Source organism: Ailuropoda melanoleuca, chromosome 9, assembly GCF_002007445.2.
Source record: "Ailuropoda melanoleuca isolate Jingjing chromosome 9, ASM200744v2, whole genome shotgun sequence".
NCBI classification, from domain to species: domain Eukaryota; kingdom Metazoa; phylum Chordata; class Mammalia; order Carnivora; family Ursidae; genus Ailuropoda; species Ailuropoda melanoleuca.
In genome coordinates, this window is record NC_048226.1 from 99,166,085 (window position 1) to 99,185,493 (window position 19,409).

At 48.8% G+C, this 19,409-nt stretch overlaps 1 protein-coding gene across 1 annotated transcript in view; it reads right to left on the reverse strand.

Moving 5' to 3' along the window:
- Positions 1–19,409, reverse strand: part of COL22A1 (collagen type XXII alpha 1 chain) — a 235,160-nt gene that overhangs the window by 27,684 nt on the left and 188,067 nt on the right. The window contains exons 45-49 of the mRNA XM_034668525.1: positions 17,047–17,100; positions 15,340–15,393; positions 11,732–11,785; positions 7,730–7,783; positions 3,265–3,318 (exon numbers count right to left, since the gene is read on the reverse strand). Coding sequence (XP_034524416.1) covers positions 3,265–3,318; positions 7,730–7,783; positions 11,732–11,785; positions 15,340–15,393; positions 17,047–17,100 — 270 coding nt within the window. The remainder of the gene's footprint in view (positions 1–3,264; positions 3,319–7,729; positions 7,784–11,731; positions 11,786–15,339; positions 15,394–17,046; positions 17,101–19,409) is intronic.

The following is a 19,409-nucleotide window of genomic DNA, read 5'->3' on the forward strand; positions in this document are numbered from 1 at the left end:
TCTCAGCTGCAGACTCAGCACAGCCCCCCTCATCGGGCCCTGTGACTAAGGGCACACGGCCTGGCCTGGCTCCCGACCTTCCACAGTCAAGGGCCATGGCCATGTTGGTCCAAGCCACCTGCAGGAAAATGGTACGAGCAGCAACTCTGGAGTGATTTGCACATTCCAGATACAAAATGAGAGCCTCACATGGTAAGTCGGTGAGTCCTTACTACTGCCCAATGAGGGAGGCGCCATTGTTATCCACCAGGCAAAACACTGAGGCACAGAGGGGTTCAGTGATCTGCTTGAGGTCACACTGCTGGGGTTCTAGTCCAGTTACTTTGACTCCAGAGTCTCCGGACATCACCCTACACCATGATTATGGCTCCAATGCCTCCTAATAAAGATTACACAACAGGCAATTCAAAAGGCTGCCTGTATATCTACACAGCTATCTATCCACGTCCAGCCATCCATCATCATCTATCCCCTATCTACCTGCTGTCTGTCTGTCTGTCCGTCCATGTCCCTAACATATGGGAACCTGAAGGACTACGCCAACGGGAAGATGAACTACGTACAACCTGTAGCAGATGCTGCTTCCCAAGCAGGTCCTCTTGGCTCACTGAGGAGGCCACCTGTCAGCACCGAACCGTTCCCACCCAAGCTGGGGGCTGGGCACAGATCGGCCTTCAGGGAACTTGACACCCAGGTGTGCATGTTCACGTGCGACCTACTGCCTCCTGGAGCAATGCTCAATTTCGAAAGGGCTTCGAGCCTATGGATGGATGAATGGCCTGGCCGGGGGAGGGGCAGGCCGCAAGTGAGCTCCTCACCGATTCTCAGAGGGGCTCCAGTGACCGTGGCCCGGCTGCCCGCTGGAGTGGCTCATGCACTCGCCTGACATCGTGGCTTTCCTTCTCTCCTTGTCTCATTTCCTCCTGCACTCAGTGCTTCCTGGGGTCGCTTCCCAAAACCCACCGGGAACAAATCCTGCTTTCATGCGATATGATGCCACTCTTTCCTATGCCAACCTCCCCAGCAGCTCAGACAGAGAAGACATCACACTGGCCACACGCTGAGATTCCAGAACGGGTGTCTGGAGGACTCTGGGACACCCCTAGGTGGGAGCTGCTGAGCCACCTCTTCCAGCACGACCAGCCCTGCTTCCTCAGGGACTGACATCACCCCTGCATGCCCAGAGCAGACCTGGTCTTGTACTGCTCTATGCCTGAGGCCTCCCTGGAGGAGGTGATCCATAAGCAGACCGAAGGAAGACCACGGGCCCCAGTCGTCCTGTACCATAAACATCAGCTCTCGGAATAACACGCCCACAGAAAAGCTGACTTCCTGTTCTGCAGTACTGACCTCTGGGGTCAGCCTCTGGGGCGTGAGTCCTGGCAGCTTCATTTACCCACTGTGTGACCTTGGCCAGCCTACTTAACTTCTCTGTGCGTTTCCTCATTTGGGGCAATAATGACACCACGCCGCACAGGGATTTTCTGGGGATTACAGTGGAAAATGTAACAAAGCATCTGTACCCCAGGCCCAGGTGGGCACCTGGTGGCGATATCTGTCCTCTCTCCCCTCCCACGTTCTCACCCCGCTAACTGCTGTGTGCCTGCCACGGGCCACTCGGCTGGGCCTTGGCCTCCAGCGGCGTGGCAGGAGCTTCGGACTTTGCTTGCTGCTCCAAGAGCTATCTTTTCCTCTCAGCAGTGTATTCTGGTTTCGGCGTCTGGCGAGCAGTGAAAAATGTTAAAGAAGATGTTTCTGGCAAGTTGCATAAGATGCAGGACGAGTCATAATAGGTTATGACCAAACAGATTAAGTGGAACATAAGCCTCACTGTAGAAACCTTTACATTACCCCACGTCATGACTCTGCGGGCTCTGCGGCTCTGACCTCACCAGGAGCTACAGCCAGGGTGGCTGACGGAAGGTAACTCGCTGAAATGATCAGCAGTTAGATGAGCCTGATGCCTTCCACCAACTTCTCACTTCATTTGATTCTCCAGCAGCTCTGGCAAGTGGCTACTATGATTCTTGTTCTATTGAAAAAGCATCTCGGAGACGCTTCCTGACTCACCCCAGGGCCCGGTCTTCTCTGGGCTGTGGTTCTAATTTTGGCATAAAATATTTCCATTCATTTCAAATTAAATGCTATCAGTGAGCAATGCATACAAACAGCTCCACGATATAAGAAAACACACTACAGAGCATAGATTTGCCTTCGTCTCTGCGCCCTTCTGCCCAGAATCACCCTACTGTGCACGGCGACGACGTTTAGAGGTGTTTGCCCGCCCCCTCACCAGACTGCCATTATGTCAACACTAGGAAAACACACAGAGGCCTGCTTTTATACAAAACAGGACAAGTAAGCACACCGCTCTGGACCTCTGCTTTCCTACTTAACAACCCATCCTGGAGGAGTTTCCTGTCAGTGTCTGGAGGGTGTCCTCCTCCTTCCTCGGGGCTGCTTAGAATGCAACGGGCTGCAACCTGACACTGACTACTCTCCGAGTGGTGGGCAGGTGGGGAGCCAGGTCTCGAAGCCCAGGCACCACCTTCAAGCTTCCCCTCGAGACTGAGGCTGTGGAAGGGATCTGGGGAGACAAACGTGCCGTCACCACGGGCCCTGACCCACAGGAGAGAGCTGTGGCCGGCTGTGGCAGGACGAGAGCGAGGTCACAGACGTGGGTGTGCAGAGGGACCTGCACACTTCCGACAATTACTGAGGCAGAGGCTTGCTCGGTGCACTCCGTCTGCCTCACTGTGTGTCCCGGACAGGTGACATTAAAGAAAAAGAAAAGAGAAACAAAACAAACCCTACAGCTCTATGCCAGAATTGAAGAAAGGGCAAACTCCCGCCACCTGGAGCTGATGGGACAAGCTCAGGGTTTCTGTGGGGACAAGGGGCTCTCAGGCATCAGGTTTGCGCGCCAGCAGGAGCTCACCTGGCCCAGCTCCTCTCCCAAGTCAACAGGAGGGAGGCTGCTTGGGGCAGTAAGAAAAAAATGCAGAGGACGGAGAGAAGCCCAGGGATCAGGTTCCGATTCTGTCACCAGCCCATCGTGTGACTTTGGGCCCATCACTTCACCTCCCTGAGCCTCAGTTTTCTCAGCTGTATAATGGGGACAGCCGTGTTCACCCTGCAGGGTTGTCAGGGGAAATAAGTGAAGTAACTCTTACTGTGCCCGATTCATAGTAGCTCTTTGACACAGAGCAGTTGAGCAATTACTCATCTGGCCTCTACAATGGTAAGAAGTTTAGAGTCCCTTACCGGTTCTCCGGGGGGACCTGGTTTTCCATCTCTGCCCTCTTTGCCTTCTTCTCCCTGCAAGAGAAATCAAATTAATGGTTATCTCTGGCCAGAGGTGCTGAGAGGAAAGACGGGGCTCTGCTGGGGGCACACGCCTAGTGCACAGCCACAGCCACAGCCACAGTCACACTGAGGGCTCCGGGACCGTGTCCAGACAGAATTGGTTTGATTTCCTGGTTCCTTCCCAACACCGCAATTCTGGCTCGGATCTCTGATCCTCACTGCCTGGCACAGAGTGGAAAAGCAATGAATTGCAACAGCATCATTATTAGTGCTATTGATCTAAAGAAGCCCCGCGCTGGACGTTTCCTGAAGTCAAGCTTAGGACCACAGCGCCTCATAGCTGGGCCTCCTGGATTGAAAGCAGAGATGAGGAGGTAAGGGTGCAGCTTCCGACAGAGATGATGAGGACACTGGATGCATGAGAGCATGGGACACAGCCCCGGGAACACACAGGGGCTCAGAGAAGGACAGCAAGGACTCTGCATGGGTTACAGGACAGCTGTGAGCACCTGGCCTTTCTTTCCGTGAAATCTAGCTGTGATCCCCCTCCTGGCAGCCAACCTCGTGCTCTAAGGGAGGGCACCAGCAGCCTCACGTTAATCCAAGAGACCATTATTCTTCAGGAGTCTCTGCAAACGGGAAAATGATTCTGTGCAAGGACTATGACATCGCACAGACTTGGGTTCCAATCCTGGGCCACCTGCACCGGGTGGGGTCTGGGGAAAGAAATCCACGAGGCAGCAGGGCAGAGGGGAAACTGAGTCACACCAGGCAAGGTCTGAACCCTGCCTGCACTACTAGGCATATGATCTTGGGCGAGTTCCTGGTAGTCCCAGCGCCTCAGTGCCCTTCTCCTGAAAAGAGATGGCAGTCCTTCCCCAAGGGTCACTAGACGGCTTACAAACCAGGCATCGGTAAATGGTACCCGCAATGCTCCTGCCGCCGCAGGCGTTCGTGAAACCATGCGCGATTCCTCAACCGTGGCTCGACACAGCTGGGAAGCCACTGGGGACAGGAATCTAAGTTTACTGGCCACCGGGCTGCTGGCCAATGCAGTGGCACCTGTAACTCTTCCCAGATGCTGCTCCGGACACAGCCACCTTAACCAGACACACCTGCAGGGCTGTGATGGGGGCCAGGCTATGCTGATCCTCTTTTGTATTCTTTTTTTTCTTCCAAAGAAGGAGAGAGAATAGGGGGTGAGGTGGGGGCAGAAGGAGAGACAGAATTCCAAGCAGGCTCCACACCCAGCAGAGCCTGACACAGGGCTCAATCCCACAACCCTGAGATCATGACCTGAGCCGAAACCATGAAGGAGGCTCTCAATCAACTGAGCCACCCAGATGCCCCTGTACTGACCCTCTTTCCAACGAAGGGTTTAACTCCTGAAACCGCTTCTCCCCATGCATGCACCAGTGGGAAGGGGTCAAGAGACCCGCACACGGAAGACAAAGCTGATGCCACAGGAGGAGACACGGGCAGAGCGGCAGACTCTGGCTGAAGGCTGGCAGGAGACCCCAGGACTCCTGGCCAGACACGTGGCCCCTGGGAGCGGCAGGAGCAGCACTGGGGGAAGTGCAAAGGTGGGCTGAGTATGGCCTAGTGAATCCTGTGAGAAGGAAACACGGCTTTGCAAGAGAGAAGGGCTGCCCCTAGCTGACGGGGCTGCTGACACCTTTAACATCTCAGGGCCTGTTTCTGCGCCTTCAGTAAGTTATAAGGATGTCCTCACCTCCTACAGGTGGGGGACTATAAAGGGTCTTTCTGGTAGAGAGCGTAGCACACAGCTGGTGCTTAATAAGTGGTGAGGTGTGTTGTTCTACTTTGCAAGAGCTCATGTGGGTGCTCGGTAAGTGTCGGCAAAGGGTTGCACTGCGTCCCTCACAGCCCCAACCACACATGGAAGCCACTTCTTAACACTCAACATTTCTTATGGCCAGTTCCTGGACGTAAATACATCTGAGTCTTTTCTATGTTGCTCCTTACACCTGAAATACCTTCTTCCTGCCCCCTCTCATCTTTCTTTGCCTAGGCTACTTGACCTTGAATGATCACCTTGACTGTCACCTCCCCAGACATCCCTCCGGGTATGGCTTGGCTACCCACGCCTGGGCTCCGTGGCCCGTGTCCCCCTTTATCATAGAGTGCATCACACTTTGCATCCATGATTTTTTCTTTTTCTCTTTGGCTTCTCCATGAGACCCCGGGCTGCATGCCAGCAGAGATGAGGGCTGGGTTGGTCTGGGGCCTCGAATGCTGGCCTGGCTCTGTACTGGGCACTGTGCTGGCGAGGGCGCAGTGCAGGTGGACAGAAATGAACGGGTACCCATGCGGGGTTGCACGCCCTCAGTGCTGTGATGGCGGAGGGGCCGCGTGCTCCTGAAACACAGCTCCGAGTTCTAGCTAAGCCACTGGGGAGGCTCACGGTGCCTCCCGGACAACATAACGTCCAGCTGGGACCTCAGGATGAACTGCTGAGGGGCCTGAGGCGTGGGGTACACGCATTAATGTGCAGAAAGCTCTCTGCATGGAGTCCGCTAGGTGGTGAGCACTGTGTACACGAAAGCTCGGATGACTCTTACTGTCCCGGCAGAGGGAAAGGAAGCACTTCCGAGACAGGAATGATATGGAAGAAGCAAAGGAGTTCAGGGAGGCTGGCAGCGGGGGTGGGACGAGAGACAGGGAAGCAGGGTCCATTCACGAGGCACACGCCCAGGCTTGGCTCACATCTGAGCCGCAGGACGGGGTCCATATACTACGCAAAGTCACACCTAAGGTCAGGTCTCTCTTCTGCACACTAGGACTCCAGTGATAAGGGGTTAGCACGAGAGTCAAACCAGGATTCACTCTCCCTGGCTTCACCATTGCTAGAATTAAAACAGTCAATTCTTCCCAGCTGCCAGGACAGGCTGGGCAACGGGGCTACAGTATAGACCAAAGGGGTTTCACATCCCAGCCCGTGTTTTCAGGTCTGTGCACCCTGCAGTTAATTAACCTTGGGATCACGTGGCTGTAGGGAGCACTACCAATGGTGCCTGGAAAATGCCTCCTCGGTCGATAGGGGCACTTAGCAGATACTCCAGGAGGGAGGCCTCTCGCAGAGCAGTTCATTCATCCACAGGTCTCTTTAATTACTATTGACTGAGTGTTCACCATGTGTGGGAAGCAAAAGCCTGGTCTTCTAGAACCCATGGCTTAGAGCATAGCCATGTGATTAGCGGGCACTCCTCTGTAATGTCCCCAGGTCTAGCAAACAGTAGGTCCCTAAACAGAATTTGTTGAATGAGCAAATCAGTTAATGCATAATGGACGATGTGGTCACCAATCAAACTATTACACAAATAAAGATGTGACTATAGCTGAGATAGGCACTCAGGAAGAAAGGAAATGAAACTAGGAGAGCCTGCCCCAGACTGGGGGTGGGGGCAGAGAAAACTTCCGGGGGGTGATGCCTGAGATGAGATGGGAAGGATCAAAGGCATTAACTGGGGTAAGAGGTGATGAAGGGGCATTCTGGGTAGACAAATGCATGTGCAAAGGCCCTGTGGTCTGTAGAGAAGAGGATGCAGAGCCTTCTAGGAACCAAAAGGAAGCCAGTGTGGCTGCAATAAAACTCATCGTCATGCAGAGCAGGGGTGGGGGGCTGTGGTGAGCAGAGGCCCCAGCAGTCGGCCCAGACCAGACCACGAGCCCACAGGGATTCATTCTCCACAGAGAAAGGAGCACATGGCTGTTCTGGACCAGCCTTATTACTAACACTCTGGAGAGCTCCACCCCATTGAGAAGTGTATTGAATGTGAAAGTCCAGACCAGTATTTGTAGGAAGTAATTTGGCGATGTGTATCAAGAACCTCAGACATTATCGTACCTGACAAGTAAACCCCACCTTTGTGGACCATCATATAGAAAACAGGAAAATGCCGTGCATGCAAACTAGCTTATTATAATCTTCTCCAATACCTGCACGATTTGTGAGGCAACAGAGGCATGACTGTATATATTACAGTACATTTCTTGGGTAGCGCATATGTAAAATTTAATGAGCACATGAACATTTAACACCAGTGTGGGAAACGGGAACTGTTTCTATTATCAGATAGGAAAGTGTCACAGTTGTGCACGCATATGTGTGCATGTGCTGTCTCAACTGTGTACCTACGTGTGTGTGTGTGGACAGAGGGAAACACTATCTACACAAGTCAACAACAGCACCTATTACATGAAAGAATGAGGTTAAGACTGACCCCCAGCAAAAACGTACCTGGCTTTGTCAGTGATTATCCTTCTCATTTTCTGGAGCTCTGGAAACTCCCCTAGGGACCATGCCTTGCTTTAACAGTGGTGGAATCTATTTTTGTTTGTTCATTTTTGTAGTGGAGAAATCAGGTGTTTTGTTTTGTTTTGTTTTTTTAATGCCACTTACTGGGATTCCGGGTAATCCAGATGGACCTTGGGGGCCAGGAGGACCTTCTTTCCCCTAAAAGATCCAAGACACAAAAACACCATTAAATCTCAGATTGGCTCTCCCGGAAGTACATGATCTCACGTAGGATTGCCTTCGCGGCTGGAGGGGGTCTTGGGTGAGAAGCAATGGGTGCTTCCGCCTCTCTGCCTCCCAAGCACTCCCGCCCCCCACCCCGCAGGGAGGTGCCCTGGGCAGAGCACAATCACACAGGTGGGTGTGCAGACAGGGGCTCATCTTGCGTGTATGACATAGACTCGGGGGGAATTAAAGATGGAAAAGTCTGAGGGGAAGAAGATATTCGGGTTCTGGGGTCCACAAGACCTGGGTCCAGCTCTGCACCCTGTCCCTACACTGCCTGAAATTCGGGTCCTCACCAAGACCAGAGCATCTGGGGCTATTGTACACAGAGGGCCCAAGGCAAGTGAAAAGCTGACCAGGGCCTGAATAGATGGTCTATTATTACCATCCCTTTGTCCAGAGGGTCCCAAACTTTTCACCACCAGTAAGTCGCTTTTAGTATCTCTTTCCCCCATGAAACAGAACTAGTATTTTGAAAGGCTGTGTTTGCCAAACCACATTAATTCATCTTCATTTTCCATTTTGTTCACCGAAGACACACATCACTGCCAACCGAGGCTTCTAAATCAGACGACGTCGTCAGTGCCATCACGTCTATCTGGATGAGCATTCTGACGTCATCTGTGTCTCTACTAAGAGCCCCCGATGACTTTATAACCCCTGGACACTGTTTCTTCTGGGATAAAATGCTGACGTCAGGCTTTACATTCTCATCTACGGGCCACACAAAGTGAGGGATTCCTAAGGGTTGTGATGTTAGCTTCTGGCAAGAAAAGCAAAAGGCAAAACTACTTTAATATTTAACTCAGATTGATGCGGATTTTATATATTGTCATGCAAAAAGTGTCCAATCAGGGGATCCAAAGCATGCTTCCTCTAGGGAGTGCTACCCAAACTCAATAAAAACTCCACAGTTGAGTTTTAGTTCCCCACCTGAAGAAAGTGAAAGATATTAGAAACACGTCAGTAAGAGATGAGAACCTTGTTCATGACCCCTGGGAACGGATGAAGAGCAGAACATGTTTGAGGTTTACTACATTGTTAAGAACCTTTTCTCTAAAGGATTAGCACTTTATACAGTCACCTTGAACGGTGACTCTTAATTTTAGAAACTGGAATGCTCAGGGGATGCACTTGCACTGACAACAATTTGGCATAACCTGCATCTCTGTAATCTGATGACCTGTGATACCTGAGATCGCCCAGACATACTGCTACTGAGACCAACACAAAATAACCACAGTAAAGCAAAAACGTTCACTGCCCCCCATATCACGGATCCTACAAACGCATAACCAAGTGCATATTTTTGGGTCAACTTGGAACAAATAGTCCTATCGTTAGGGATTTTTTTAAATGTTTTTTTATTATATTATGTTAGTCACCATACAGTACATCCCTGGTTTCTGATGCAAAGTTCGATGATTCATTAGTTGCGTATAACACCCAGTGCACCGTGCAATACGTACCCTCCTTACTACCCATCACCAGTCTATCCCATGCCCCCACCCCCCTCCCCTCTGAAGTCTTCAGTTTGTTTCCCAGAGTCCATAGTCTCTCATGCTTCATTCCCCCTTCTGATTACCCCGGTTTCTTTATCCCTTTCTTCCCCTACTGATCTTCCTAGTTCTTATGTTCCATAGATGAGTGAAACCATATGATAATTGTCTTTCTCTGCTTGACTTATTTTTTTTAGCATTATCTCCTCCAGTGCTGTCCATGTTGCAGCAAATGTTGAGAATTCGTTCTTTCTGATAGCTGAGTAATATTCCATTGTATATATGGACCACAACTTCTTAATCTAGTCATCTGTTGAAGGGCATCTCGGTTCCTTCCACGATTTAGCTATTGTGGACAATGCTGCTATGAACATTGGGGTGCATATGGCCCTTCTCTTCACTACATCTGTATCTTTGGGGTAAATACCCAGTATTGCAATGGCTGGGTCATAGGGTAGCTCATTTTTTAACTTTTTAAGGGACCTCCACACTGTTTTCCAGAGTGGCTGCACCAACCTGGATTCCCATCAACAATGTAGGAGGGATCCATTAGAGATTTTTAAATACTGATAATAGAGCTCCCTGGATTCTTTCCTGAATGTCTATTGTTCCAACGATCCTAGGATTGAGCCACTACTGGTCAGCAAAATGCCGCCCTCTGTTGTTTTTGCAAATCAAGTTTTATCAGAAGCCTTTTGCTGACCTATTGTCTGTGGCTGACTTCACCTCACCACAGCAGGGCTGAATTTTTCCAACAGAGACTACATGGCCGGCGAAACCACAATATTTACTATTCAGGGGTTTTTTGCTTCCATCCAATGAGCTGAAGAGGCACAAGGAGTCAACATGCTCGTTCCTAAACCTGTTCGCAGTGTACGAGTTGTGGTTTGCTATGGAAATTACACATTTTAATTATTCATTAGATAATCCAATTAAATTTAGGTGGAAAAAGAAAAAGAACGATCTTTAAACATATTCAAAAATATTTTATAAGGATGACTCACTATCCAGATTGCTGTAACAGGATAGCTATGAAAGATTAGAAAAAAACATCCTAACAATCCAGGATCCAGGATTCTACATTCACATTCCTCCACAGGTGTTGTTACATTCTCAAACCATCCTTAAGAAGAGCAACAAACAGTAAATGGGTAGATGTTCCTTTTACAAGATAATGACAAGAGACTCCGTGCTGAGGACCCAAAATCAAGAAAGGTCTTCATTCTATATCAAGAAGATTGGCAAATGATTTGTATGTTTCCATTCAAAATATAATGGAAATGTTTTCAGTTTGTATGTATCTTTTTTTTTTTTTTTTTTTTTTTTTTTTTTTTTTACTATGTCCCACTTAGCGTTCCTTCTTTTTTTAACTACTAACACTCATTATGTTAAGAAAATCTGGAGTATATTCTGGTTTGATGCATACAGTGGAATAAAAGGACCCCAAACATCTCCAAGCACAGTCGTTGCTTAGCCTCAGGGTCCCCAAGACAGAATCAATGTCTTATTCAACACGGTTTAATTCCACAGTACGTGATGATTCCTATCTGGGTCCTGCATCTTATTCTCCTCGGGCAAATACGCCGTTTGTTTTTATTGGGGAGATCTTTTGCTTTCTGAGAATCGGTAGAAAGCAGGTGGGCTGCTTCTCCAGGACTGGCCGGATGAGGAAGGTAAGACAGTCCATGTAGCTGGTAGTTTTCAACCCCAACACCCCTGCAGCCCCACCCCGACCACCCCACACGATGGGTCAGTGTGGAATGGAGGGAAGAACACGGAGTTGGGAATTTCCAAATTGACTTCACTCCCTACTTGGATACTAATTTCCTGTGTGGCTTTGGACTAGTGGCCCAGTCCCACTGGGCTTTGTCCTCCTCATCCCAGGAGGGGGAAGCTGTCCTAACTCATCCCTCAAGTGCTCTTGGTGCTAGACAGCAGATATCCCGGGGCAGGGTGGACCTGTTTGCTAGCCAGCTTGGAGTGTGACTCCCCTTTGCTACTCCTCTCCCCTCTCTGGAACAGGTGGGTAACAGGGGCTACTCCTGACGCACACGTAGCCTCAGCGTGGGTCGGCTCCAGCCTCTCCACTCCCCTGTGCCTGTGAGGAGAGATGCGCACTGACACGGGGCCTGTGGGAGCTGGTTGTAAACCGAATTCTGGAATCACAGTACCACGTAATTCATCCAAACCTTTATTTTTGAGGCAAGAAACCAGGGCGCCAACAGAAAGCACCCCCCCTCCTGCGGTTTCCTTGCAAGCCTGTTTGTGAATCCTCGGGATGAGTGAGCCACAGAGGTAGGGACCAGGGCAGGGCTGGAAAACACCTGGGTTCTGGGACCCCCAAACACAGACTCAAGGCAGATCCGGTCCACCGAGGACTTACCTGCGGCCCTTGGATTCCTGGAGGGCCGGCAGCTCCAGCAATTCCGTCGGCTCCCTGAGGGGGACAGAGCAGGCAGTCAGATTGTGGGCATGATCATCAGCCCCTCTTTGTGCCTGAAGCACGTGGTGCACAGAGGGAGCATCCCGAGCCCCTCCCGGCAGCTGGGACCAGGACTCCAGAGGTCCTTCTGCCTTCCCCGGCAGGCCGGGCTGATCTCTGGGAACACAAAGATGTTGGGAGCACAGCGGCCACATTGCCCAAAGGACCAGAGCATTCGCAGTCATCCCTAAGTCAACGGTAAATGGTCTCACTACAGAGTGGAGGTTTTCAGCTAAGATCAGGGAACATTTCAGGACAGAGGCAAAAATGAACAACTGGATTTATCTTCCAGATCAACAAGGAAGGCACTTGGTTGTGCCAACCTAGGGATGAGAAATGCATAGAAAGATCTAGGAACGGGGAGCTCTACACAGGGGAGGAAGTGCAGCAGAGCGAGCCCACACGTGTGTCTGCCATAGGCTCTCTCCCGCGCTGCTCCCTCTGCCGGCAATCCACTCCCCGGGGCTCAGAGTGCACAGCCTGTCCTCGTCCCCATCCCAGCTCGTGAGAAATCACCTGCCTCCCAAATCCAAAACCCAAGTCCCTGCCCCCTCTAATGCCTGTGCACCCCTCCCTAGCCTTTGCACCATCGGACAACCTCGTGCTTTACTGGGAACTCAGACAGTGCCTTGGAGATAGTGGGTGTTCACTATTTCTAGACTAAAGGGATAAATGAAAAGCTGGGCTGGCTGGAGATGGGGCAGAGATTCTTTAGACTACTGGATATACTGCTTGTCTCTAGCGTTGGTCAAGGGGTATAAGATGTTTAACTTCAGTTTCCCTGACGGTAAAAGGCTAAAAGGGATACGATTGCCCAGGCTGCCGCGTGGTTAGCACAGAACAGAGGGTATCAGTTGGGGTGCACCCTCCCAGAGCCAGAGTTCCTGGGTCCACGTCCTGGTTCTCCACCTTATGTTACTCCTCTGCGTCTCTCCGTTCCCTTGTGCACTGGAGAGAAAGAGAGGACCTATTTCACTTGAGTTGTTGAGAGAACTGAGCAAGTTCCTACATAGGAAGAGTTGGCCAGCGCGGCACTCACTAAGGGCTTTCCCTCAAGGGTTCTCTGTTATCAGAAGCACTGATAATAGCAGTGTGTCGACTGGCCAGCCCAAGACCAGGAACACTACAGATGTGTGGGAACTAAGTATGGGAAGATAAATAAGCAAGCTCTCACAGTACCTTACTGATACCTTTCCAACAGTTTTCAGTAGTTTTACACACACTTATCAAGTGTCTATGTCATACCAAGCGCGGGCCAAGTTTTAGGGCTACAGGAATGGCTCCACCATGGACCTCAAGGAAATTCGATACAGCTATGGAAGACAGGTCTTGTTTGCCATGTAAGATAAATCCCCGGGGATAAGATGCAGTCAGGTGTGTCCTCACCTTTTCCACTGGGTGAGGAGCCAGTAAACATTCATGAAATAAAAGGATGTTGATAATTCTTGAACACAGAGCCCAAGTCTCATGCTTCCCTGGCTGGGCTGCTGCTGGGAACCTCCATATCTAGGTCAAACCTAGCAGAACAGTGGGGTTTCTACTGGATTCTTCCATATAATTTTGCCAAAACCCCAGCACCCTATACCCTGGAACCTAGCTATACTGGAATTAAATTCCATACAGCAGGTTGGGAACAGGGTAAGGGTTTTCTCCGAAAGAAGGATGCCAACTGATCATCAGGAAATAAACTTTAAAGTAAAAATAATAAAGGAGCCTTATCTGGTTGGGATCTATATCCCCGGTTACAGCACCGACATAGAAGCATGCAAAGAAACAACGCATAAAGGACCAGGAGGGTTTGCTGTGCTCAAGGTGCTTCTGCACGACTGGCCACGGAACCCAAATGGGCAGGTGACCGGCATCCGCTCCCAAAGACAATGAACAGAACACGGCATTCAGGGCACAAAGCAGAAGCTCAGTAAGCAGCAACTGAATGAACGGAACACACTGATCAGCTGGAGATGGAGAAACTGCCCTCCAATTATGACTGTTTCTGAATCCCAGATTCACCATCTAGCATGAGGACGATAAGCCAGGAGCCATTTCCTGCAGCTGTCATGGAGTCCAAAGAGCAATTTCCAATGAGAGGAGAACATGGTTTCATTTGCCCTGGAGACGTGTTATAGGCTTTGGAATGACCAGGGTGTTGTGGGGATGGGGCTTTAACTCCACATTCACTTCGGAAGCCCCTCGGCTATTAGTCTGCACGGGGAGGCTAAAGTCGTTGTGATATGAAAACCGTAATATAAAATTATTTCCTTTTCAAATGTCCCTCCTCAATTCATGCTAATGTCTCTCCCCATTATCTGTAACATTGTCTTCTTGATTAATTTCTCTTGTGCCTGACTGTCCAATGCCTCAAAATCCAATAACATATGCAAATACGATGCAAAGGAATTTCCTATGTGAAATTATTTCTTTAAAGAAAATGCAGAATTTCGTGAACCTAAATGGCAACAGCTGACCCATCCCCTTGGCAAGGTGGTTCGCAATCCTGCTCATGGCAGAGACAGAACAGTGAGGCGTGAAGTCTGAGAAACTGAAAAGGCTGCTAACAGCACAGGCACTGGGCTGGGCGGAGGTGGGACGTGAGCTGAAGATCTGAGATTTGAGGTGAGCTCTCTGGTACACTGGGAAAGCTTTCATATTTTCGTAGTTAATTTACTTTTTATGAGTTTGCTATAAAAGTCAGTTTCGAGGTGAAAGATACAGCTTCCTGCTCCCATTCGATTTTATTGAAAAAATACGTTTGAAACGATCTAATTTATTCTAAGAATTAACATACTTACAATCGGAAGTCAGTTAGAGTTGTTAAAAAGAAGACGAAGCAAGATTAATGGCACACATTTCAACTTCATGATCCTCACCCAGCCTCTGCTTCTCTATTTATTATATCAGGTTAGTTCCTATTTGAAGTGGGTTCCCTTCTGTTGTCCTTCAGCCATGACCAGTGACCCTCTTTCTGCAAGGTCTGGCGGGCCAGACCTTGAATGAATAGTTGACGATGGTAATAATGAATCATGATAATTTTCAGTTATTATTGTTATTAATTGTACTAAATCCAGGAAAGTCTGTGCTTCTAGAGACACTCTGTGATTCCCAGAGCCTCTTCCATGGGACGGGATCCTATGGAAGAGGGGAAGTTGCTTCTCCATTTCTCACTTAAGATCCTAACCTTGCAATTATCTCAGGTTTCCCACCACCAAAGATACACAGAAATTAATAACATATCAAGCCTGCCCATCCCTGCCAGAGCCGCCTGGTCCCAACAGCATTCTGACAGCGCTGCTGACCTAGTCAAATCACTCCATCCTTCACTCCATTGGGTCCTTTGGGGTCAAGTCCCCATCCTTGACCCCTTGTCCCTCTGGGACCTGCATCTTCTGTTCAGCCCTGGACACCTTTCAGGTGTCAGCCCAGTCCTTAAAGTAAGAGGCAGGTCCGACGAGTATGGAAATGTGTTCAAATGTCAAAGCCAAAAGAGGAGGGGATTCGAAATCACCACTTACCTGTGGCCCAGGGTTCCCCGGGGGCCCCATGAAACCGGGAACTCCAGGATGACCCTAGGAAAACACAAAAGGGAATTCTTTAAAGTGACTCATAAGGAGCTTTTCACTTTGGTGACTCCCAAATTTCAGACAACAATCCAGAATCTGACTTCTAATCCAGTAACAATTTTGGATAAAGACATTGGCAAAAGAAAAAAAAAGACCCTGGCAACAAAAAGACTTTTTTAAAAAATGTATCACTGTGTTTCCAGAGGTTGAGAGAGTATCTAACAATATTTACAAAAACAAGTATCTCCTGAAAGTGGATTTTCTTCAACATAAAGCGAAGGAAGACAGTGCGGGGAAGGAGCCGAGGATGCTGATGAAAATGGAAGTGGCCATAATGGCTGCAAGATCCTGTGGCTGGGTGATTAAGTATGGGGGGGGTGTGTTTTGATTATGCTTTCTAATTTTTGTGTATGCTGAAAACATCGCATAATAAAAATCTGAAAGCAAATAAATGCATATGCACACACAACATACGCTCACAATGGAAACTGTTGGGGTTACCAAATTATGGCATCTCTACTGTAACGGTGTTGCAGTTACTTTAAGAGAGAGAGTCATGTCTCCATGCAGAGCGGAGTCTATGTGTGTTACAGCGGGAGTCAAACAAGCTACAGCATATTGCATTTAACGTTTAGTCTTCGTAGGACAATGTTTTGTAAAAGCAGACACACCACTGTGGAAGATCTCCCTGCCCTCCACCTCTATCTCCTGCTACGGGGAAATGCAAGCTGTAACTGTCAGGATAGAGCGTACTAGATTTGAAAATTCACTGTTGCAAGAATAATCCAAGCACATTTTGTTTTTCCAAATACAGATGGAATTTTAGCTGAGCGGGTCGTTCAAGCCTTGAGCATAGCTCTGAACTCACTGCCTCTGGAGTGCTCACCTGCTTCGCCCTCATGGAGCAGAAAGCCCCGTAAGGTCAGGGACTTGCCCGTGACTCCCTCTGCATCTCAGAACCTGGTACCATGCCTGGCATGCAGCTGGTTACAAGGAGGACAGATGGGGAGATGCACAGAGGAGTGATGGACAGAGGGCAGGTGTGAGGGAGGAAAAGGAAAGGGAAGAGCGACAGCAGCCAATATTTTAAATGGCAGAAAGGCCGGAGGTCGGGGAGCTGGACTGCAGACTCAGGGGGCAACGCTGTGTCAAAGATGATGGGGATGCTGCATTCGAACCCACAGAAAGGGGAGTGTGTTGTCATGGGTGCTATGTTATAATGCATTTGGAGGAGTGGTCCAACAGGGCTGGCTGGGCACTGAGCGCAGAAGGGGCATCTGTGTAACATTTCAACTGGCACCATGAGTTATGTGATAGGTACTTGAGGAGTAAGGGGAGGGTGGGAGGAAAAAAAAGGGACACTGTATAAGGGATCACAACTCTTTTAGGGAACCAGAGCTCTAAGGGTAAGAGAGTCCAGCAAAACAAAACAAAAGGAAATCAGAAAAGGCAGGCTGCTCAGATAACTGGGGAAGGTGATGTGACAATGAACTACAGGAATCAAGGGGGAAACCATGAAACTGTGATTAAAAAAAAAAAATCCTACTGCAGGCAAAGAAGATCCAAGTGGTGATGTCAGAAAAGGCAGAATGAAATTCATTTAGGAGAAACATTTAGGAGAACCTGTCTCTTCAGGTTCATTACAAAGTAAGTTCTTACCTGGTCACCTTTCTGTCCAATTTCACCATCTGCACCTCGCTCCCCTTTACTTCCCTTGGGAGAAAAAAGAAAGAAACTTACTGGAAATTTTGCTAGAACTACATTGCAAACCAAAAAGTTTGTATGCATTCGTCCACCTATGTATTCATTTATTCATCCATTTACTCTTCCTTCATCCAACTCTCATCAAGGCTGAGCTGCAGCCCAGGCATGGTGTCCGCCGAGAGAAGCAAGGGGGTCTGCTTGAGGAACTGCTGATGGAATGGCTTAACTGGGTTGTGGGGTGCTGATGGGGTCAGTGGAAAATAGAATTGAGGAGGCAGGAGATACCTACCTCGCTGACAGCCCTGGATATTTATGCCTTGAACCTGGATTGAGCTTCAGGCACTGGGAACCATGAGAAGGATGTATGACTGCCCCAGTTTCAGAAGGGCTCCCTGACTGCGATGCAGGGTGGGCTGGAAGGCCCAGGACAAAGAGAGGAGGGGCAGTTAGGAGGAAACTGGGATGTGAGGGTGTGGGAGGGGAAAGAACTGAATGAGCACAGTGTCTGGTGTGGGGCAGGAAGAGGGAAAAGCTGAGATGGTGGATGGGACAGCATTTTCCAGCAGGCTGAGGAAGAAGACTGCACCCATATGTATTCTCCTTGCTTCCTCCCTTACTAGCTGTGCGACTTTGAGCGGGTCACTTAAACTGTGAGTTGTAGGATTTCTTGTTTATCTATAAAATAGAGAAAATAATGATTGCCTACCCTGTGAGGGGTTGGGAGAATAAAATCAGACACAGCATAGAGCACAGAACATAGCAAGAACTTAATAAACATTAGCTATACTTATTTTTGTAAACTATTTGCATTTGAACCCTGGCTTTCCCATTACTAACCCTGTCATTGGGCAACCTGCTTCATATCTGTCTCCTTCTTCTAAAATGAGAATAATAAAAACAGAACCTTTGTCATGGGATTGTTGTGAGCCTTAAATGACCTAAAATCTACAAAAGCATAAGCTAGTAATAAGTTCATTGTTAGCTATCATCCTTCTTATCATCGTAATCATCACCATCATCCTCACCATCATCACCATCATCAACACCATCATCATCATAATTACATCATCATTCTCACCATCATAATCATCAGTCATCACCATCATCATCCTCACCATCATCATCATCATCTTCACCACCATCATCATCATCACCTTCACCACCATCATCACCATCATCATCCTCACCATCATCATCATCACCATCATCATCCTCACCATCATCACCATCATCATCAACACCATCATCATCATAATTACATCATCATTCTCACCATCATAATCATCAGTCATCACCATCATCACCATCCTGTCCATCGACATCATCACCATCATCACCATCACCATTGTGGTCATTATTGTGGTTAAGACACTCACGGTATGAAACCTATCAAAAATAGTTTTTACAGACTAACCTTGAAAGTAACATTCAAAGGTTCCAATCTCTCTTAACTCTCACTTATTTTGGCTCTGCATTTACTGTGGCAACAAATGTGTTTCAGTAAAACGTTATTAACCAAAAACATGTCAGTTCCTTTAAAAGAATGCATTATGCAGTAAAACAAGTCTTTCACAGTAAGTTAATCTCGGCTCTGGCTCCAGGCCTGTCACCTCTTGTTTCTGCATCCTTGAGCAGATCATGTCCCCTCTTTGCTCTGGGTTTATTCATCCAGTAAATGAAGGACACAGGGGGCAGGTCAATCTAGGAGAGCCTGTCCAGGCACAGAGCCCCACAATTCACCCCGTGAAACACAGGGTGCAGCCCTCTTCCCATCCACACTGCCGCGCCACGTCAGCAGTTCACTGAAGACCGGGACTACCTGTAACATTCCCCGGCTGCCTCCCTGAGCTGTGCTGGGGGCCTTAGGTGAACTAATGCCTGCAAAATGCCAAAGGCCAGTGTGCAGAGGAGAAAAAAAAGGTCAGAGGGGAAGAGCATTTGTTCCGACATTTTTACATGTAATTAGTTCTACTGCTTTTCAATCTATAAAGCCAGCACACTGTCTGCAGGCCGTATTATAATCTCAGTGAAAAGAAGTGACATAGAATAGCATACTGTTTCTCTGACATTTAGGACAATTGCCTTAAAAGTAAATGGTTTCTTTTCAAATCCCAGTTCTCAGTCTGGGCTTAGGGTGGTTTCAACCTTCAACTCCCAGCCGTGAAAATGTCAGGAGCTCAAGGATCTCCACAGTTGTCCTGTCTCCTTCTCTGCTGCAGCTAAGAATCAAAGCAAACACAGCCACCCCCAACCCTGACTCACTTCCTTCCAGAAGAGAGGACTGACATTTACCAAGCCTCTACTCCTCTGGGCACACT